Source organism: Hippoglossus hippoglossus, chromosome 5 (genome assembly GCF_009819705.1).
Source record: "Hippoglossus hippoglossus isolate fHipHip1 chromosome 5, fHipHip1.pri, whole genome shotgun sequence".
NCBI lineage: Eukaryota > Metazoa > Chordata > Actinopteri > Pleuronectiformes > Pleuronectidae > Hippoglossus > Hippoglossus hippoglossus.
In genome coordinates, this window is record NC_047155.1 from 4,205,473 (window position 1) to 4,227,780 (window position 22,308).

At 42.8% G+C, this 22,308-nt stretch overlaps 1 protein-coding gene across 3 annotated transcripts; it reads left to right on the top strand.

Annotated features, from left to right (window-relative positions):
- The first annotated feature begins 704 nt into the window (after positions 1–704).
- On the top strand, positions 705–20,381 carry ip6k1 (inositol hexakisphosphate kinase 1). 3 transcript variants are annotated; one of them, XM_034584461.1, is made up of 9 exons: positions 705–901; positions 11,843–12,099; positions 12,392–12,539; positions 12,639–12,765; positions 15,119–15,359; positions 15,721–15,902; positions 16,473–16,654; positions 18,239–18,472; positions 19,532–20,381. In XM_034584461.1, the coding sequence occupies exons 3-9, from the start codon at positions 12,423–12,425 to the stop codon at positions 20,048–20,050; spliced, it is 1,602 nt and encodes a 533-aa protein (XP_034440352.1). In that variant the 5' UTR covers positions 705–901; positions 11,843–12,099; positions 12,392–12,422; the 3' UTR covers positions 20,051–20,381. The 3 variants fall into 3 exon arrangements, with proteins under 3 accessions (XP_034440352.1, XP_034440353.1, XP_034440351.1); XM_034584462.1 differs by having other exon boundaries at positions 707–901; positions 11,843–12,098; positions 12,394–12,539; positions 16,479–16,654; XM_034584460.1 differs by lacking the exon at positions 705–901 and adding an exon at positions 965–1,093 and having other exon boundaries at positions 11,843–12,098; positions 12,394–12,539.
- The last annotated feature ends 1,927 nt before the right edge of the window (positions 20,382–22,308 follow it).

Genomic DNA, 22,308 nt, shown 5'->3' on the forward strand with positions numbered 1-22,308 from the left:
TGTTGTTTTTTAACTGTTTCCTATTGTTCGTCTTCAATTTTTCATTTTGAACTCGTACACTACATTGAAAGGTTCTTTATTAATAAAGTTTATTATGATTCATCATTAACAGTGCATGAGCTTTTAAAGAGGCCTTGACATTGACATACAAGCAACTATCCATATCAGGAAAATACCATAAATTTGCTATGGGGGGGAGATTGTGACACATGAGAACGATACAAACCATTAAATACAATCGTATGATGTATATCGTACAACACATCATGTGATGGGAGGTTCGTTTGTACCCGAAGTTGTAAGTGTTGCCCGGTGATGTCATTTTACTTCATAAAAGCTTAAACCAAAGTGGATTCCAAACTTCCAGAATAAGTACTCCATAGTATTTGTGTCAGTAGTCATAATTATGATATAGTAAGTCATAATTATGAGATACTAGGTAAGTGTATGCGTATGGATCTAGATTTTGCAGATCTGAGTTTATTGTAGGGACCAACCTGTGCCAAGGGTTTGATGTGAACCCCCCCAGCCCCAGGAGGAAGAAGGTGGTATTAAATAGGTGTAAATATAATGGATTTAGTTTAATGATGGTGTGTGTAGGTTTGTGTAGGTTTGTGTAGATGTTGGTATGTAGGGACCAACGTGTGCTGAGGGTCTGATGCGAGCCCCCCCCCCCAGGAGGAAGCAGCTGTCGCCGCTAGGTGGCGCCAGGGGACCGACCCAGTGCTGCAAATGAAGCGTAAAAACCAAACAGGCTGCGTTAGCTTCCCTGTCATGACGTCGGGATGTTTTTCTTTCCTCCGCCGTCAACGAGACACCGAGCACCGACACCCATGAAGCCCGTCGCTCCCTGATCCGCATCCAGCGTGAAGTCAGCCCCGCGCCCCGCCCGGTCCTGGAGGTACGTTTTCAACGGGGGCAGCTCGGCGCCGCTCGCCGGAGACACTGCGCAGCGTCGAAACCGCGGCGTTAGCCACTTAGCTCGGGTTAGCATGCTCGGCTACTTTGACGGCGGGCGGCGTCGAGGTAACGCCGGTGTTTTCCCACCGGTTTCCGGGGCCGCAGAGCCGGAATAGACGGGCTGCGGTGTAAAGTAAGACGACGGGACACGATGTTCGAAGTTGTGTGTTCATTCGTGCGCTGATGTGCGATGCGTGTAGCAGACCCGGCTAGCTAGCGTGTTGCCAGGCTAAGGTCAAGAAGCTGGCCGGTCTGACAGCTAACGCTAACAAACATGGTTCCTACGAGCGAGCGAGCGAGTGTGTGTGTGTGTGTGTGTGTGTGTGTGTGTGTGGACGTGTTGTGTGACAGCTAGTGTCGCAATTACACAACCGCTGGTTTGCAACAACACAATCCGACGGGTCCCACACTGGAGCCCGGAGCGGTGTCGTGTGCAGCATTGAGAGGTGGGTGCCTAAAAGTTTGATTAGCTTGAAGCTAGCTGCTCGTGATTATAACTGAGGTCAGGTGTAATGCACTGGGACGTGTTACCGTCGGTAATTAGCTTGTTGTTACTGACGGGAGGATATTTGGTTTTATCTTCAGCTGCACAGAGGACGGTGACCACGCTGCTGCTTGTGTGTGTCTGTTGTCGTACTCCTGATGCAGGTGTGTGTTGTCCTGCAGCTCCACACTGACCACAACACCAGGAAATCAACACTTTTTAAATCCCTAACGTTGACGTGTGTGTCACGGTGGGAGTGAGTGGTGGCTGTCTGATGGGTGTGATGGGTGTGATGGGTGTTTTTGTGCCCCTGTGCATTAACCAGTCTTTCCTCTGACATCCCCCCCAGTGAGCTGACTCCACCTGTGATAAGTCTCACATAGCTTGACATGCCATGCCCCACTGATTATTACCCTATGACAGCATTGTTAACATATGAGAAGAAGGAAGCAGGTCACTTCTCCTCCGTGTGCCTGGTTTCTCTCACCATCACTTACTGTCACGTCATGGGCGTGTGTCCAGGTCTCTGGTCTCAATAGTCAGGGATCGTAACAACTGCAAATATCCGTAGAATATAGTTTGATTAATGTCAGCGTGGTAGCTACAGAATCGTTACATGACATTTTAGCCCTAGTTTTCACCTCTAGTCACAGTATCAGTTTTTCATAATCCTCAAAACGCCTCCGTCCATCTGCATATAGAGTAATTCTGTTATTTTCAAGTTCAAATCGCCACAGTTCCAGAGATGCTCCATGGGTGTTGTCATTGAAATGGATTTATTTTGGGTCAAAGATTCATAAACTCACACATTTTCTGCTGTAAATATAATGGCCTTAAGTGTGGTTCTTAATTTTGCAGATCTGGGTTTGTGTAGATATTTGTATGTAGGGACAAAGCTGTGCCCAGGTTCTAATGTGATTTAACTGGAGTTCGTGTTTGTGTGTGAAACTGAAGCCTACGCAAGCACAAAGTATAGGCCCACATGTTTTGAGACATAAATCCGTCAGTGCTCGCTGTATACCTGTATTTTTTTTCTTTTATGGAAAGTTACTGACTGATCAGTGTCAGAGCTGTCACGAGATGTGGTGTTGACCACTGAGGAAAAAAACATACCTGACGAGAATATGGAGGAAGTTTCCCTGAAACAAGTGTACTGTGTGAGTGTTGTGGTGATTGTTGACAATGACAGATACTTAGATTCCCCTTGTTGTCTCCTGGTGCTGAGTTCAGTGCCAGAGGACATCTTTGTCACAACGCTACATTTGAGGGATAATCACTTCAAATGTGAGATATTGTTTAAGTGTCAAAAAATACATCTACGTATGTACCTATGCAAATCATAAGCACATCACAGTTACTCATTTTATATTGTCTTTTTAGAAATCTGTACACCTCAGTTGAAAAATGACTGTGACACCCTCTTTGTGGGCCTGTTCCATTTTTAGTTGGATTTTTCTTGAAAATAAAGATGATTTTTACAATTTTATTATGACAGTGTCAATATAAAGTATCTAAAGTTTTTTTTTTAACAAAGTCAGTATTAGTGCTGAATCTGCTCATACTTAATCTGAGGTAAATTTTCATTAATCTTTATTATGGAGATGAAAAACTCCTGTACTGTTGCGGTCGCTTTTACAGAATGTTTACAAACCTCAGCCGGGTTTTGTGTTTGTGGCTATGAAATCAGCGTCGACTGTCACCAGACTTAAAGAAAAAATAACGTGACAAAACCTCTGTTGGCCCACTGAGATATATATATATATATATATATATATATATATAACATTTTGCTTTTAGTCTATAATTTGATGATTTGGTCCTTTCCAGGCAGTGAACCAACATCTTGAGCGCTCCTGCCTCTGCTTAATCCATTGTTTGTAGAGCAAGGACGTAGGAAAAGATTGCATGTGCTTTTGGTATGAATGGGTATGTGTAGATTATTTAACAGTGGAACCCGTCCAATGAGGAAGGATTTCTAAGTTTGATGATTACTTTTGGGCTCAACACTCACATTTATAGTCAAGACTTTACGACAAGCAGTTCTCCATGCCTGATATAAAACCCTGCTTCTGAAAAATAGTAATTCGTTACCTGTAGCAGTAATAAATAGAATTTAGTGTTACTGTTATTCTGTCAGTGCTGCTCTCAGGAACATGAAGGTGACTTGGTGAATAGAAAGTCTGTATAGTAGAAATCAGATGATAAAAATGAACACACAAATGAAAAGTCTTCCTACTGTGAAGGAATCAGTACACAAGACTTGCATGTTAAAAATTAACCCACAATAATATTTATTCACACTCACAGTAGCACAGACCTTTCTGGAGCTTCTCTACAGGTGTGTCTCAATTCGGGGGCCGTTTCCTTCGGAAGCCGCATTTGTAGACCAATTATGTCCCAGCGGTGCGACTAGGCTGTCCCAATTCGAAGGGTCCTCCAAATGTGTCCTTCCACCCCTGAGCAATGGTGGCTCCACTGGGTGGATGCCTCCCAGACCAACATATCCCATAATTCATTGCGTTCCGTGTCAAACTGTTTTTCAAAGAGCTAATGGCGGCAAAAAGCAAGGCAAAAAAACAAATGTTAGTGCTCAACCAAACAGCTAACGGGACACATCTTTTTAATGCTTTTTATCAACCAAAGAAAGTTTTCGTCCGTAGCTTTGTTGCTAGGCGCCGGCTGTAAGGGCAGGACAAGCTGGTGACGCAATAGGAAGAGCAGACCGTTTCATTCTGGTACAGCGATGCTGTCTGTGCGGCCACGATGTCCGCTGTGTAGACTGGGTCCTCAAAAATATACTAGATTGAGACAGAATTCGATTCAATTTCCTTCTGTCCCAATAAACTTCTTATACTAATCCAATGGCTTGGCCCTAAATCTTCAAACTCTATATATGCCCATTGACCTGATGTGAAAGTGTAATCAGCTAACTGACGTGTTGTGAGTTCTGGTTGCTGTGGAGACTCCAGAGTTTTAGGGGTTGTGGTGAGAGGGGAGCCCAGATGGTAGACATGTGTGGTCCTGGTGGTTGTTTTGACTCATCCTAGCTGAAGTCTCACCCGGATTGTTGATAGGACAAATTGTTCTCCCCTGTGTGTGCGTGTGTGTCACTCTGCAGCTGTTGAGTTCTGTCTGGGCATCCTGGCAGCATCTGTGTGTGTGTGTGTGTGTGTCAGTGTTTTTGCGTTTTTCCCTGTCGTAGTTTGTGATTCTTGGGACAGACAGATGTGTTTGGGGTTCATCTCCCGCAGGGCAGCATCTGCGTTATGCAGAGAAAGAGCTGGATCGCTCTTCTTCCCCCGTCTCCTCACTTCCTCCCCTGCTTCCTTGTCTTGATCATTAACTCATATTTTTCTAGATAGCTATTTCCTTTCCTCCTCTGTCCCTTAGTTATCTCCGTTGTATAGCTGCAATTATTAGTCAATAACTCAAAGGACTCCTAATACGTAATCAAGTAAAAAATACTGAGTTTTTCTGTTTAAAATAAACTGAATTATAAACCGTTATAAACTGAATATTTTTGATGTTTATCATCACTTCTCGCTCTGGGAAATGACGCCAATTTTTCACAAAAACAAAACTAATCTGTAAATGATTTTCCTCCTCCCTCCCTCCTCCTCATTACCTCCCTTCTTTATTTACACTTAAACTTCACTCTGTTTCCCTCCGTGTCTCCTGGATCCTTCTTGAAACTTGTGAGAACAGCACATGTCAGCAGTAGCAACCTCCAGCCCTTATTTAACACCGTTTAGCGTCGTTATGCTATGCTTCACTAATGCAGCCACTCAGCATGTAAACACCAGCTGCTGAGTTAAGAGATGATGATGATGAGGGTCAAGTTGTGAATGATGATGTGGGTGTGGATGATGATGATGAAGATGATGTCCTGGCCCTTGTCCTTGGTTGTGTATTGAATTTGGGGATTTATCTAGAAAATTGAATTTGGGTGACTGGAACAGCTCCAGGCTAGGATTTCTAAATTTAGAAGAAAACCACCAAGACAAGTTTTTAAAATGTTGAGGTCAATTAAAGTGTTGAAATGGTTTTACAGATATTTCCTGCAGCAGGTATAGCTTCCGTATTCGGCTGCAAATTACAACATTTTCATCGTTGATCCACGTGATGATTATTTTCACAATCAATCCATTTTTGTTTTCTGTTTTATGACAGTGAAAAAAAAATGTGTGGTGCAGTGGTTAGCACTGTTGCCTCAAGTCTGATGGCCAACCAGGGTGTGTGGAGTTTAACCATAGACTATAAAATCAAATCAAAACAGACTTAATTATCATTTTGCCAGACATACAACAGTAGTTGAGGCAGAATGAAATGACGTTTCCCTTGGATCACACAAACAAAAAGAAAAATAATCTATTATTGGCTGCAGTGTAAGTCATAAACCCCACCACGTAAGTGGAGATGAGTTGTCCTCCTGTCCAAAGACAGATTAGGTTAAATGGAGATTCTTACTTGGTGTGAATGGTTGTTTGTCTCTGGATGTCAACCCTGCGTTACCCTGGAGACCTGACTAGGGTTTCCCCCCCCCCGCATCTTGCCTAATGTCAGTTGGAATTGGCTCCAGTTTCCCAGTGCCCCCAAAAATAAAATGAAATAATAAGGATATTTAAATCCCTTTCTATTAAAAAATACATCTGGCCAGGCGGGGTGTATCGGTCCTGATTAGGGTTGCAAAATTCCGGGAATATTCAAAGTTGGAAACTTTCCATGGGAATATACGGGAATTAACGGGAATAAACTGGAAATTTTGTGGGTAATTTATACTAACTGTATTTACCTTGTCATATACAGACATAAATATAAACATTTTGTTTTGTCATAAGCTGATTTGAGCCCTGAGGAAACTTTGGGCACTTGACTATATGCTTCTGCATCTTTGTGGCATTCTTAACATAGGTCTTTGCACAATATTTGCAAATGTACACAGCCTGTCCTTCTACATTGGCTGGGGTGAAATGTCTCCACACATGATAGTGCACGTGGCATTGTTCTGTAGAATAAGATGAGAAAAAAGCTTGTAAAAAACACTAATGCAATGCCAGAGATATAAATAGTTAGCTAAACAATTGGAATCGTCTTTAAAAATATTTTACAATTGATGGATAAATGAATAGAAATAGGCTAGATGAACAGATGAACAATCCTCAATCAGCATGCTTATATATTTTCCCCAGTAATATCATCAAAACTTACCTGACTAGTCCTTGGGCTAATGCAGTAGTGTGGCCTCAATAGCCCTGCTGTAGTGTGCAGGATGCTGGGAATTATCTGCGCATGTGATGGAGAAATGCACAGTGCAGGGTTGAAATTCAACGTGCAGCGTGTGCTGCATTCCATACATCTTTAAAATAGAGTTTTTAATTATTTTTTTATTGCTCAGCGTTTAATTTGCGAATTTTCAAAATTCCCAGAATTCCCGAGCTTAACGTCCCATGGAAAGTTTCCGGAAATTTACCGGACATTTTCCGCCCCTTTGCAACCCTAGTCCTGATGCATGTCGATGTTGTTGACCTCTGACAGATTATAATCTGATTAGCTCAGATGATTTTAATGCAGGTGGAACAGGTGTAAGCACTTTCAGTCAACGCTCACACGGGAACATTTACTGCTGTTCTATCTGATAAAGGATGTTTCAGGCAGTGAGACTTACAGCCAAGATTAAAATCTACATTTTCACAGTTGTTAAAATATTTTTTGATGATTAATTGAAGAAAAAAAATGCAGTTAAATAAAATGACAAGAAGTGGTCTGCAATATTTTTTGTTCTTTTTGTCTTTATTGAGATGCTTTTACAAAATGACGGCAAACAACAGGTGATAGAGTTTACTTTAAAACATGAATTTATTAACTTACTGTGCTGTCGTGTTTGACAAAGCAAAGCAGCCAGCAAACCTTTACTTTTTAAAAAGCTAGAAACAGCATATGTTTGACATTTAGGTTCAAACTGGTTCAAATTATTACAAGGCATAACTGAGACTTTGAAGAACAGCTGCAGCTGTTCTTCAAAGTCTCAGTTATGCCGTAAGATCAGATGCAACTTGCTGCTAAACTACTCACTTCTACGCTAATATGTTCGGGAAGTCCTTGATTGGCTCTATCTCTTGACTTGAAGGACGGCAGGATTTCCTCACACATTCACAAACACGCAGATGATCAGTAAGTCAGAAATAGCACCTTAATCAGTCTGTCAGCATCGGAGAGCTGCAGTGAGCCCACAGCTTTGTCCCGGTGATGGATGATGATGTAAGCTATGTTCACACAGATCCTCCAAGCTGATTGGCTGTATGCTCAGGCCATTCATCGAAACTGGCAGAACACAGGGCGCTGATTAGAGATATGTTTGTTGTGAGTAGTGTGTAGTTGTTTTGAACGTGGAATCGCCCTCCTCCAGACGGACGATGGGGAAACTCGGCTTTGATTCAAAGTAAACGTTGTATTGAATTAAGTCGTGTCATCAGTTGTCTTTGCGCTGCAGGAGGTGGTGGAGGTGTCCATTCACTTCATAACATCTTTCTATTATAGCTGATTTTAAAAAACCTAGCTACTGCAACAAGTAGTCAATTCATTAACTGCAAAAAAATCGGTAACGACTGTGATACTTATGTTCTTGTTATAAAATGTGAGGATTTCCCCCTTTCCTTTGCCTTATGCAACAGAACCCTGGTGTCTGTCTATTGGTTATACAAACAAGCATCTTGAAGGTATTACTTTGGGCTGTAGGAAAAACTTTTTATTTATTTTTTGTTTATTTCCTGACAGTCGACATTGAAAGTAATTGCAGGCGTAGAAGCAACATGACAGTAGACAGCCTTAACACAAAGGCTAAAAAACAACCTGATTGACAGAAAGCAGAAAATGCCAGCCGCCCTGACGTCAGTGCAGACGTGCACACGCACCCTTAAAACTACTAAGGATGGGACATTGGATTTTACTGCTTTGTTAGGATGTAGAATATAATATATGGGTTTTGAAACTGTGAGGGTGGAACAACCAAATTTGATTACACATAAAGAGAGATGCATAGACAGGTAGGATGTCTTACATTAACATAACAGCACTTAAGTATATATCAAGAATCAATACGAGTCTTTAAATACTGCCCAGTTGTAGGAGAAAGGATGGTTGAAAGATAGGAGAAGATGAAAAGAGGGGATGTGAGGTAAGGGGGATTTGAGGAGTGGGATGAAGGAAACAAGAAGAGGAGGGAGAGAGGAGTTGTCCTTGACTTTGCCCTCCACCAGCCTATTCCCAGCCTCTGCATCGCACTGCATAGAGGGCGCTGCCTCTCAGAAACACACACCTGTTGTCTGTGTGCCAAGAGTCATCGACGACAACACGAGCTACTACCAGGGACCACACGTCCGCACTAACACCTGCTCTTCACTGAATACCCCCGGACTCACCTCTGAAGAAATATATATCTGAAATTTAAACACAAACGCATCTCCCCGTTTTGCATCATTTCATAGTCACATATCCAGTCCTCAGAACACACACACCTCATATAGCACAGGTTTTGGTTCTTGTTACATTAAAGTAGAGCCTAATTTATCCAATGGCAGATAAATATTGGCAGATATGAGACTTTCATGCACACTGGTATCAGCATTCATGTTTGTCAATATGAAAACTTTTATTTACAGAAGAAAGTATGAAGAAAAGATACGATCAGATCAGCTGATGTATCAATAGTGGAAATTGTTTACTCCCTAATATCTGAAACGCCCCCTAAAGTTTTAAGAAGTCGTTCTTCCCTTGTATCACCTTAAATACAGATTTCTGTATGAATTGGACACTTTTCTCACATGGAACCCTTTAGGGGGTTTAACAGCCTCATTTGATACAGTACAACAATTAAAATTCAACGATGAATAAAATGAACACATTTCCATTTTGCATGTGATCTTCATTTATAAATAAATTTAAAGTTTATGTAATACCCTCTGGTGTCACAGAGACCGTGTGTGCGTGTTGTCTAGAGAAATGTTGTAGGTCAGGGATCATCACGGCGATTTCCCTGATCTCAGAACATAACACATGTGGCCTGATGTTTACTGTTTGCTGCTAACTTTAGAATTCATTGCTCATGGGAAACTCTCTCTCTCTCTGTGAGGGAGTGAGTGAGTGAGTGTGTGAGTGAGTGAGGGAGATGAGGGTCCAGTGTGTGGTTGTAGGAACAGTGTAGTTCGAGTCATCTTTTTGTTTTTACCTTCATGACATGTTGGAAGTCTTGCGGTCCGGCGCTTGCAGCTTCTCACGTAAGCAGCTCACATTTAGTTTTTCTTCTTTCATCTCTCCCCTGCAAGTCAGGCAGACGCAGTCGGTTGCTGACCTCAGTGATATCGTCACAACAAAAGCCTTCCTGTGGTGCACCGCTGCTATTACTAAATACTTGAAATTGATACTTGACAGTGAACAGACGTGCACAGTGTTTTTGACAGTGTTCATGACTAACACTTTTTATCATGGCGGTGAGAAACAAGTTCTTACTGTTAACAACAAGGCTTTGTTTTGTTTTTACGGTCACCAAACAGCACGCAATCCGTTCTTGTGGATTGGATTCTTTTTAATATGCTGCAATTTCAGGGGCAGGGTCAATGTTTTCCTTGCAGAACAGATTGTATTCAAATAACTAACTATTGCTACAAGTAGTTTTTCTTTTCATTATTGATTTATCTGTAAAATGTGAAAAAATGCCCCTCGTAATTTCCCACCAGACACTTGTTTTGTGTCCTAATCCATAAAACGTTTTATTCACTCGTTTGAATTACAAAGTTAATGTCATGAACGTGCTTTCACAGATGACTGAGATTAGTTGGTTACAGATTTAGTTTGAGTCGTCTTAAAATAAAACAGGAAGGAAGTAAAACGTGAAACTACTAGATGTGTTGTTGAAGACAAAAACTAAATCATTGAAGGAGAACGCAACATTAGATCATTAGTGAAGTATTAGCTGTCCCACACTACTGTCTGTTATTTAATAAAATGATGTGTGATCAAGCTCCTTGTTGAGGTAAATCACTAAGTTTTCTATGTATCTCTGTGTATTATAAACCTACACCTGCTAACAGAACTTAAAAGGTTATATTTAACCTCACCGTATTAGTTTCTGTATTTCTCTCCTGATCAACAGAGCTCGAAATAAACGTGTGAGCTTGCTCTCTTGAATAAAATAGGGAAATACTTGTTTACATGTTTTGACAAATGTCTCAGTGTCTGAACTCTTATTTACAGAGGCTGTTTACTGTTTATTTTGAGCTCACATCTTGATATAATTAGTCGAGCATCGTGAATCACGACAATCTTGACATTGACCAGATGATGCCTTCACACACACACACACATACATACACAAGCAGGCTGTGACATCATTAGTAGGCCTGCTTCTCTCCTCCAATCCTCTTCTTCTTCTTTGTTCCCTCCGCTCTTCCGGCCTCCCGCTCCTCTTTCATGCCATCTTGTCTCGTCTTCAGGCAGTGATGAGTCATGATCGGGCAGGAAATTATGACAAATTATACTAAAATAAAATGACAGGTGTCCACATACTTGTGGCTGTTTACTGTAGTGTGTCTACTGTGGGTCCTGGTCCACCTGGACTCAACACCGTGAATTCAATTCCTGAGGTGTGTTGTTGTCTCTGTTGCACCCTTTTTTAAAACCGCTCAAATAGAAGTAATAAAGCTGCTTCTGGCAGCACTGAAAACGACATTCTCATGCAGATCTTCCCTAATTTACATTTTAGTGATGACTCTCAATGAGAGCAGTATAATATAAAATTAATTATAAAATCAGATCATATTATTTCAGGAACCTTCAGTTGATTAAATGGGAAGATTAGAACAGACCTCCTGTATATGTTGAATGATTTGCCGCCAATAAAAATCAACATGTTCACTAAAATAAATGCATGAGCTCTTTTACATCTCGAGCAGTTTGATGTGTTAATTTGGAAAAAAAAATCTGATGTCGTCCTCTATTGTTATCGTCACCAGTGTCATTTTTTCAAATGCTAATCTTTGTATTTTTTATTTTTAATGTGTGTCAGCAACAGATGAGCTTTGATTTCATCCTGTATTTGTGTAAATGTGATTCTGAATGCTGATTGAAAAATCAATCATGAATCACAATATATCCTCAGAGTACTGGTGGTGTTTCAAATTAAAAAAATTGACTTTCACATCATCAGCAGGACGTTGAAGGTCCAAGGGGAAACAAGGAGTTAAAATAATTCCACAAGTGTGTGTCTGTGTGTGTCTGTGTGTGTGTGTTTGTTGTGTAAGGCAACAGGAAGCTGCCTTGTTCATAGTTTTGGCTTCACAGCACTTTTACTTTACTGTCAGTGGCCACATTTAACAATTTAATTTGTTCTTCCTCTCTCTGCAGGAAGTGGTGACCTTGCCTAATTGACACGCTGCTGCTACTGCCCGCTCCCCATCTCTTGCCCCCCCCACCCCCACCCCCTGTCGTGATTGGGTCTCCGTGCTGCCGGCGGTGGATTGGAGCACTCTGATTGGAGGTTTTGCGAGGTGGTTTTTCGGTCTGGCGCCGCCTCCCCCCGGGGCCGGCGTGCGCTCCCAGCAGCCCGTGGTGCCCTGTGCCCCCCCTTCCCCGTCACTACACAACAGAGCCCATGCCCAGGGTAAGACCGGAACCCTCCTGATGTATGACACTGGTGATGTGACAATCAAAGGTTTTCAGTGTTTCCCTTGTCAGCACCAAAACAGAAAAGAGTTGCTAAGATGTAGCTGCTACAACACTTGAGAGGAACATTATTTCCTTTGACTGGTAGTGTAAACCATTTGACATTTTATTCGGATAAATCCCAGGACATTGGCACTAACACCAAACATTTTAAATGACACCCAGCCACAGTACGAGCAGCGGCCTGAGCAGAACTGTGCACCTCCTTGTTAAATCCTTCCTCTTCTCTGCAGGAGGAGGCGCAGTGCGTCTGCCAGGAGCCATGTGCCTCCCTCACACCAACAACATGGACAACAAGCTACAGGGTGCGGGACAGGGGGGAGGGGCTTCACTTCGACTGCGACCAGGAGGCGTTCCACTGGAGCCCTTCATACACCAGGTGAGAGAGTTTTGTGTGTTTTAGAAAAGTTGTAATAAAGAGAGAGCTCCATGTTGACGTCATCATCACTTTTACTTTTGTGTGTGTGTGTGTGTGTAGGTGGGGGGTCACACCAGTATGATGCGTTACGATGACCACACAGTGTGTAAACCTCTGATCAGCAGAGAGCAGCGATTCTACGAGTCTCTGCCTCCAGAGATGAAGGAGTTCACACCTGAGTATAAAGGTCAGTGCAAACCTTGATGTTGTTTAGTACCAGTGGAGACAAGGATGCTGGATTTGTTGGTGAACTTATTCCCTCAGCTCTATCATCAGATGGGCCTGTTTGTGTTTTGGCTCATTTATCGGTTGGTTTTTTTTCAAGTTTGCATTCGCACTAAATAATAAAAGGAAACAAATATCTCCGGTGTGGTTTACAAAGTGGAGTGAATGGACCCTCAAGAACCAGACGTTTCCCATACAGGAGCAAAAAGAGACTAAATACTGGACTTACAAACATCAGGTGGACACAACTCAGAATTACAAATTGGTTCTGCTGCCTCTAAGTGGCCAGAAATCTGTTTATTGTGGATTCAAATTGTTGAAACTGACCCTGAGGCATGTCCTCTGCTGTCAATCTCATAACTGGAAGGTCAGCGGCCTGTGACTGTTTGAATAGAAGTGACTCGTGTACACGCTCTCACTGCTAGAACAAATCATTTTGACGGAAATGTTGAAAATACTAACTAAACTAGTCGTGTGTACGTTTTTATTTCAACTTCAGCTCCAATGCACTTGCCTCTCATTGAGGTTTGCAAAGATGTAACTTCTTAATTTTGGTGACATTTGATTCAGACATTATGTGATGTAATAGTAGATTCACATTTTTAGCTTCGCCTTCGGTTCTGATCTTATGTTGCTTTCAGGGGACCTCAGTCCTCCTCCGGCTGCCCTGTTATTCAAACAAATCTCTAAAAACCAGACGGACAGAAGAGTGGGAAGGAAGTACGGATGTTTAATGGCATTAAAGTGGTTGAGCTGCTCTGCTCTTCATCACCAGGCACATACTGGAACTGGTTCTACTTTCCTTTGCTGTAGTAACAGACCCAAACACACTTTGACAGTCACTGTACACACACACACACACACACACACACACACACACACACACACACACAACTCCTCCATGTAGGCAACCTATTTAAAGTTTTGGCGAATTGTGTAAGAGAGGAGATAATGACGAAGATAATGAAACATTTAAATGGTGGACAGGGCCGAGGTAACACATTAGTGATGGCTCTGTTCCAGTTTATTGTGTCCTGACACTAACTAAACATATTGTGAGCATGTTGACATTAGAAGTTAACTCGACGCATCGCTGTGCCTAAGTGCAGCCTCACAGAGCTTTGGACATGACTGTACATGCTGATATTATTTTCCACAAATTATGATGGAAATTCTTACTATTTACTGACCTGTTATTGACTTAATGATGAATCAGTCTGAATGAATCCTGGAATCATGACTTAGAAATACTTCCCACCTTTCCAAGTCAGTGAGCTTCTTTACATGAGACCTGGTGGATATGTTCCCACTGCAATGATCTGTTTTCTCACCAGTCCAACCTGCTGGTGCTGTTGGTTCTAGTGCCCTGACACCATGAGACTATAAGGAGTCTATATTTAACCCTGGATCTTTGCCCTACTACCATTGTCCCACTGGTTTAATAACAAGAGACAGACAAACAGCTGCCTGACCACGACTTTCTGAACCTGTCAAGGTTGTTTCAGCCAGAAACATTTTGACTCTGTTTGATATGTGACTCCTGAGTTAAGATTTGGAGAAGAAGAATTTGACCCGACAGATCTGCCGGGTTTATAAACAGAATCAGATACCGTAGAACCATGGCGAGCCAGTAAGTGGATCTTAAATTGAATTCTGAAAGATAACCATTACACAGTGGAGGATTCAAGAGACGCAACTGATGCGCTGTGATTATTATCCTGGTTATAACACGTGCAGCTGAATTCTGATGAGTTGCAGTCTGTGACTTGTCCGAGCAGGAAGTCGGGATCTTCAGCGGTGCTGCATGAGCCAAAGTTTCATGAGTTTAATGTTTAACTAAAAGAGGCCTGATCTGATCTGAAAGGGACCAGGGGTTTGTCAAACTTGGACTGGTAAGATCTGAGGATAATTGGACTTTATTCAAAAATGATCAGCAGATTGATAAAGATGGAAAAAAGCAACTCTGGCAGCAGCTTTGCCTTCACTTCAAAGGGGAGCAGTCACGTCGTCCATCTTTATATTCAGTCTCCAGATATTAACAAACTGCATTCCTAAAATGCAGTTTGTCAATATCCACTTGTATCTATGCTAGTGTTAAACATATTAATGCCCAGACCTGGGACTGGCAATACAAGATACTACAGACCAGCTAATATGCAGCCATCATTTGTTACTTCTGCCTCTAAACTTTACTTCTGCTAAACTTCAGAAGGGACAAACATTATGCAAGTTGTTTCACTATATGTTGTGGGACGGACAGTTAAATAAACATGTTATCTGTTATCTTCTGTCTGTATTTCTCTCCGTCCTGGCAGGCATGGTGCTGGTTTGTTTCGAAGGCGATTCTGACGGCTACATCAACCTGGTGGCCTACCCCTACGTGGAGAGCAACATGGAGGGAGGGGCTGGTGACCACGAGGAGCGTGAACCTCCCGAGAGGGAGCAGCCGAGGAGGAAACACTCCCGCCGCAGTCTCCACCGCTCCTCCTCCTCTTCCGAACACAAGGATGAGCGGTCTGACCGGAGGGAGTCACATGACACCGACACCTCTGAAAAGTAAGGTCATAATAAATAAAGAGATTTTGTGTAAGCAAACTTTGGAGGCAACTGATTTCCTGTTTCATTTCTGTTTTATTTCACTGTAAACTGAAAGCCTTGGGGTTTTGGGTTGTTGAACAAAACAAGTCATTGAAGACTCTAGGAAATTACCTTTTCCACTATTTTCTGACATTTTAAGGATGTTTCTTGAGTTGAAAAGTTCACATCTATACAATCAGTAAACTGGCTGTTTGGTGCATATAAACTCGGTCAAACTGATGTGAATAATTTATGTCCTTCGTAGATGCAACAGTTTGATGTGAGAATCCCCCTTGTGTTAAACTTTCCGTGTTAATTATCCCCTCCCCTCCTCCTGCAGTCTTGCAGAGCTGAAGAGTCCCAGGCTCGACCCAAAGATCCACTCCGACGTTCCCTTCCAGATGTTGGACTGGAACAGTGGTTTGACATCAGAGAAGATCAGCCATAACCCCTGGAGCCTCCGTTGTCACAAACAGCAGCTCAGTCGCATGAGATCTGAGTCCAAGGACCGAAAGCTCTTCAGTATCCTCCAGCAGCCAGTCACATCTCACACTGATGCTCAACAGCCAAAACAGTCAGGGATTTCCAGAGCTTTCATAACAACCGGTCTTATGTGATGTAGCAGAGTTACCTGTAGAATAAGAGGGAACTGTAGCCTCTGTAGATATGAGTGAGGCTGTGAGGAAGTAGGTTGGAATGAAAGTGAGGGTTGGAGGTGACTGAGGTTATCGGGTTAAAGGTGGCGTTTTGATCTTCAGCTTCAAAGGGAGCAGCTGCAGACGCCAGGAAAACAGCTGAGGAAAGTGAATGAGCAACACACACAATGTCCGCAGCTCAGCATTTCATTTGAGTCAAACAGATTCAACAAGGCTGCCGTCATTTTGGATTTAACAAACAATATTTAGCGTTTAAAACTATTTAATACATTCTGTTCAATTCAACTCAAGACAAAACTTGCTCTGGTTTCATAGTAAGCTGTGTTATATTTGCATCTTTCCTCTATTCCCCCCAAAAAACTCCAGATTGGGTAAAAAAATACAAAGGGATGTTTCGGACATCAAACAGAAATTGGCTCCTTAACTTAAGTGTCATAACCAGAGTTTCTATTGTTGGAGAATGTGGTTCATCACTTCTCTTACCCCTGCATCCTGGACCTGAAGATGGGCACCAGGCAGCACGGAGACGACGCCTCCGAGGAGAAGGCGGCCAGGCAGATGAAGAAATGTGAACAGAGCACTTCAGCGACGCTGGGGGTCAGAGTGTGTGGCATGCAGGTAAAACAACGACTTCTCTACTCAGTATATCAGACGGTCAGTCCAGGACAAACCGGAAGAAGATAAGACTTTAGTATTCCCCAAGGAAATTCTTGTTCCAGCACGTCTAAGATAACAGTACAGAACAATACAAGTAGAATGGAACACAATAAAAACACAATAAAACATTGAGGGAAAAATACAAGTGAAGATAAAAATAAAGACTAAGTATTGTAAGTGAAATCAAATGTAAAGAGAGAAAGTAATACTTAACTAAAGTGGCACTAAGTAGAAAAGAAATGATAAAGGAGTAGGCACTGTGGGATATTGCACATGATATTTAAGTTGAAATATATTATACACACGCACATTATATTTAAAGCAGTTGAATGATATTGGTGTTGCTCCACCTGTTGTTCACGTAAATAGCGACCCCCCCCCCCCCCCCCCCTCTTCTTGCCACTGGGGCTGCTACTCCTGTCCGCCTGCACTGACTAACGGCGGCTGAACTCACGATAGAGTCCGGTATGTTTTCATGAAGCCGTGTTTCCGTGAAGCAGAACACTCTCGCTCCTTGTGAGTGATGTTAACTCGTCCGTTTTATTCGCCAGTGATCTAATGTTCCCCATAACAATAGAGGGACGATACGACCAGTATGTCCTCTTCCTTTGCCCTCGTCTCCGCCCAGCTCTGCAGCTCCGGTATTTCCTCCTCCGCTCCTTGGGGGGACTTTATGTCTCTCTCCGGTCATGTCTCTCTGTCAGAGGCTCATCAGCTTCTCCCTGGTGTAAACAATGGAGCCCTGGCGCTCCTCCACCAGGATGGAGATCCGGCATTATTAAAGTACTCCCAAGTCCGATGAAAACAAAAAATAACATGTGATAGCACATTGTATGAGAAAAATCCAGAAGTACTTAACCTAAGAAAAGAGTTAAAAACACATAGATTTTAGTTTCTAGTTGTGTCTGGTGAGGTGGAGAATCTATTTATGTATTTGTGCTTTCAACACTATCCTTTTGTTATACTTCTTATAGTAGTGCTGGCCCATCTGCAACTCTTAGGTTACATCCAAGGGTTTAGTATTTAAATGCATCATTCACGCCTGCTGTCCACACAACTCTGGAGGTTTTCAAGCCCCTAAAATGAAGAAAGAAGAAAACTCTGTTTTATTATGGAGGGGCAGAAACTGAGACATTTAAAAAAGATGACGTAAACGCCTACGCTCGCTTCCTGATCGCGTCTCGTCGGTCATGATTTAACTCTCAGAGGTGAACGCAACATTTCATTCGTCCAAAACAGGAAATTCCTGCTCTTAATATTTTCTCAAGTGCTGTTTCTCGTTTGTAACATTTTCTGCAACTAAGCAACCAGCTGCCGTGTAGACTGCTTCCTGTTTACATCGGCATGTGCATGTGATGGTCATGGGATTCGCCATTTCCGTTGTGGTAGTATAGACATAGATTACTCTTGTTGCAGGTACACACACATCACAGCCATATATGTAATGGACACAGTTTGAGTAGTGGGATCTGATTTTTATTTTGAATGTGAACAATCGTACTGTTATTGTCATATGTTCTAAAGATTCTCCATCTGTGTGCGCAGGTGTACCAGCTGAACACCGGTCACTACCTCTGCAGGAACAAGTACTACGGCCGCGGCCTGTCGATCGAAGGGTTCCGCCAGGCGCTCTACCAGTACATGCACAACGGAAAGGGCCTGAGGCAGGACCTCTTTGAGCCAATCCTGAATAAGCTTCGCAGCCTGAAGGCGGTGCTGGAGAGGCAGACCTCCTACCGCTTCTACTCGTCTTCGCTGCTCATCATCTATGAGGGAAAGGTGAGTCGGGAATTAAAACTCTCTGACAGTGTAATATTTATACTTTGGTGTCAAAATGAATCTCCCTATTTATGAAGCATTATTCTTCAGTAAACATCTCTTACATTACATAACTTGTTCTGGTTTATTATCATTTTCTCACACTAACAGCACTGCAGTTTGTAGATTTGTAGCCTCATTTTCTATTAAAACGAAAATTCAGCAGTTCCTTATTTCATGCAGGTTCAGTGAAATGTGTGCTCTGTGAGAGGCTGCTGTGTCTGCATGTGCCACCATGAATTTACACCATGGAGGTGAGAGATGAAGCCCAGATTAATGTTTGTTTACATGCCACAAAAAAACTGAAACTGAGGCAGGATTAGCGACCGGGCAGAAAGGGCAACTGTCCAGATCCCCCGAACCCACAAGGTGACCTATGCAGCAATTAGATTAAGCACAAACTATTACGCTCGGCTATATATTGATCCTGTTTCTATAGCCTAGTTTTTATCAAAACATTATAAAATGTTATTTTCCTATTTCCATTATCAAAAATCCAGTAATACTGTGAACATCTATGTTGTACCCTGAGAGCCTGAAACGCCAAACTATTAGTTGGGTAACATCATGTTGCTTAATATGAGGAAGGAAGTTGCTGTCAACGCCCAGTATCAACATTAAAACAAGAGTTAATATATAACTGCGTCTGTGAATACTTGACGGCTGTCGTCCACTGAACTTGCGAGACTTATTTTTGTCTTTTCCTGGAATTTGTTGAGAGCTAAATTATAGAATAATACAAAGATGACCCTGATGGAAACGTGTTTTTCTGTCAATAAATCAATGCATTGTAATAAGTTGTTCATCAGACATTTGATGGTATAGATGTAAACAAACAAACGGACGAGGACGAGATCATTTCCTCCTTGGCGGTGATATTGTGTTTCTGCTGCCCTCTACAGGCTCCGTCAGTTATTTTTGGTATAATAAAAACATAATTGTTGTTTCTCAGGCTGTGGCACAGTGATGATGTTTTATTATATTCATACTGATCAACACTGTGTTTGATTATCTCTGTAGGAATCTGGGGGCCCCTCAGTCCTCAGCTCTGGGCAGCATCCAGCCTGGCAACAGAAGCCTCCTCTGGCCCCGACAGAGCCCGGCCCCGGGCCCTACACTCCTCCGGCCCCCGACACCCCCCGTCAAACGGACATGAGCCAGAAACCAGACCCGGGGTCGCTGTCCTCTCAAGGGTTCGGACCAACGGCTCCGCCCTCCCCTGCCCCTCATCCCCCCCCACAAGCCCCAACCACCACGTCAGACTGCTACTCCTTCTCCCCCCCTACACCCTCGCCTCACCCCCGTCCAGACTCCTCCTCCCCGTCTTCTGCTCCCAGTTTAATTTCCTTGCCCCCTCCTCCCGCCCCACCAAAGCAGCCCCCCCTTGTGGACGTTCGTATGATCGACTTCGCCCACTCCACCTTTAAGGGTTTCCGCGGGGACACGGCGGTACACGACGGTCCGGACCGGGGCTACATGTTCGGACTGGAGAGCCTGGTCCGGATCCTGGAGAGCCTGCGGGACGGCAACCTGCCATAGCTCCGCCTACACTCACACACACTCATACACACACACACACATACTCATACACTGCTCTTCATGAGTTAGCTTAGGTCATGCTGCTGAGACGTCTCGGCTGTAAATATGGAACAGGGTTCTCCAGGACGTCCCCATGGAAACATGGGCATTCTACAGGAAAGTAGTTACTATAGCAACGGTCAGGAGGTGGGACAGTGGAGCTCTGGAACACCTCTGCACCACACACACCGGTTGTGCATCTATACTTGTGAGGACCCTCGTTGACATAATATAACCTAAAGTTAACCATCACAACTAAAGCCCAAACTCCAGTACTCACCTAAAACCCAAACTTTACTGGCATGAGCCCTTTTCAGAAGAAGCTCACACCCTCACACACACACACACACACACACAATCTTTTTCAATCACTGACAATGATCAGGGAAATCACAGAAATCTAAAAAACAAAACCTTCTTGGTGGAAGTAATGAGGGCGACTGAGGTCCTAACACCAAATGAAACTTTGAAGGATTTAGGACCAGACGAGGTTCCCTAATGGTCCTCACAAACATAGACAATCAACAGCAGACAGACACACACACACACACACACACACACATCCTGGGAACATTTATCTGTGGAGCTGCACCGTGGAGGAGAGAAACAACCAATCAGCTGAATCCCAGGGACCGCCCACTGAAGTTGGCCAACAATCACGTAACTCACCCCCTGACACCCCCACCCCTCACCCCCCTCATCACCCCTCACCCCCCTCACCCCTCTGCCTACTCCTCACTCCTCTTTCTCTACACAAACCAAACCCGGACAGGTGAACAGACTCTTTCAGCGTTACCTCCATGACGCACTCAGAACCACACACAAGCATCTGTTAAAGCAATAGATGGCGATGATAGATGGCAACTTTTTTTCTCGGGCAGTGCAGAGGGCGACGTCGCCCACAGGGAGAAGTGCGACAGAAGTTTGCATCATAGCAGTTAGACTTTAAGGAAAGAGTATAGATCATTTTTAAAAAACGCTATATGTCCGTTTTCGGGGCTTAAAGTAGTCGGTGTCCTGTGAAAATCATCCTCTCTATTGTGTCAGTGTCAGTTTCCCAAATCCAGTCTAGTGATATTCTATATTTTTTATCCTGTCAACAAACCCCATGAAAATGCATCTGATTAACATGTTTCAGTGTAAAAGTCTGATAGATCTTATTTCTTTGTGCCAAAACACGTCACTTTTACATTGTATCACATGTTCCGTCAAGTTCCCTTACACCACCCTGCTGCTGGAAACACTCACAAAAGACCCCAATACGTATAAATGCGCCGCTGAAAATAGTCCCCAGCAAACGCACTACTTCCTGGTGTTTGTAATATTTGCTAGAAAGTAGCGAGACAAGTATTTTTTAATGAAAATGTAGATTTGTGTATTTTTATGCTTTTATTTTCTGGCTGACGGGAGAGAGATGATCAGAAATGACTCGTGTGTGCACTTCCACCCCTGAGCTCCTCTTGGAAGTTCATCCTTGAACGTGTCGGTCAGCGGCCAACAATAATCTTCCCACAACCTCCGTTCAGCAGCTGCTCCGGAGCTTTCAGTCGGCCGGTGAGACGCCTACAGATCGAAAGCTCGAGATCAGCTGTTAACTTGACTTTGTGGTGACAATTAGAGATGTTTCCAAAACACTTTCCTGCTGTTTTGAAGCAGCAAAGAAGTGGTGATTACCAGGAAAGGGACAATGCAGTTTTATCTGGGTGAAACAAATATACTTTAAAATCTAATATACTATAAAGACATGGTATTGGATTGTTGCATAGATTTGCGTAGTCGCCGATCTTTCCCTGCATTTTTCAGTGTTTCTGAACAAAACGTCGTTAGTAATAATGTTTTAATCAAATTGTTGTTTCTAATGTCAAGAAGGAACTTTCAAATGTGAGGATCTTGTGAAATGTAAAAGCTCCAGAAACAGCTTGAACTCTGAGGTGGTTTTGTTGTGTCGACTTTAACTTTCATGAGGTAAACGTGTATTTACACAGGATTGAGAACTCAGAACGTTTAAAGAGACGCGTTGTTGGTTTTTCATGGGATTTGTTGACATGTTTAAAGTGTGGAGTGGTAAAAGCCTTATTCTGTGCACTAGAGTGACATGGTGGAATAACAGGAATATTTAATGTCAAGAATATTTTTCTGATATGTCAAGTGTGCAAAAAAAAAAGCACAAAAAACTAAGTTGTGATATAATTTGCTTTGAATCATTAATAACAGAAAAC

Coding starts and splice junctions, on each gene's coding strand:
- ip6k1 (XM_034584461.1), top strand. CDS start 12,423: ATGTGCCTCCCTCACACCAACAACATGGACAACAAGCTACAGGGTGCG. Junction 12,540..12,638: donor TGGAGCCCTTCATACACCAG/GTGAGAGAGTTT, acceptor GTGTGTGTGTAG/GTGGGGGGTCACACCAGTAT. Junction 16,655..18,238: donor TCAGAGTGTGTGGCATGCAG/GTAAAACAACGA, acceptor CTGTGTGCGCAG/GTGTACCAGCTGAACACCGG.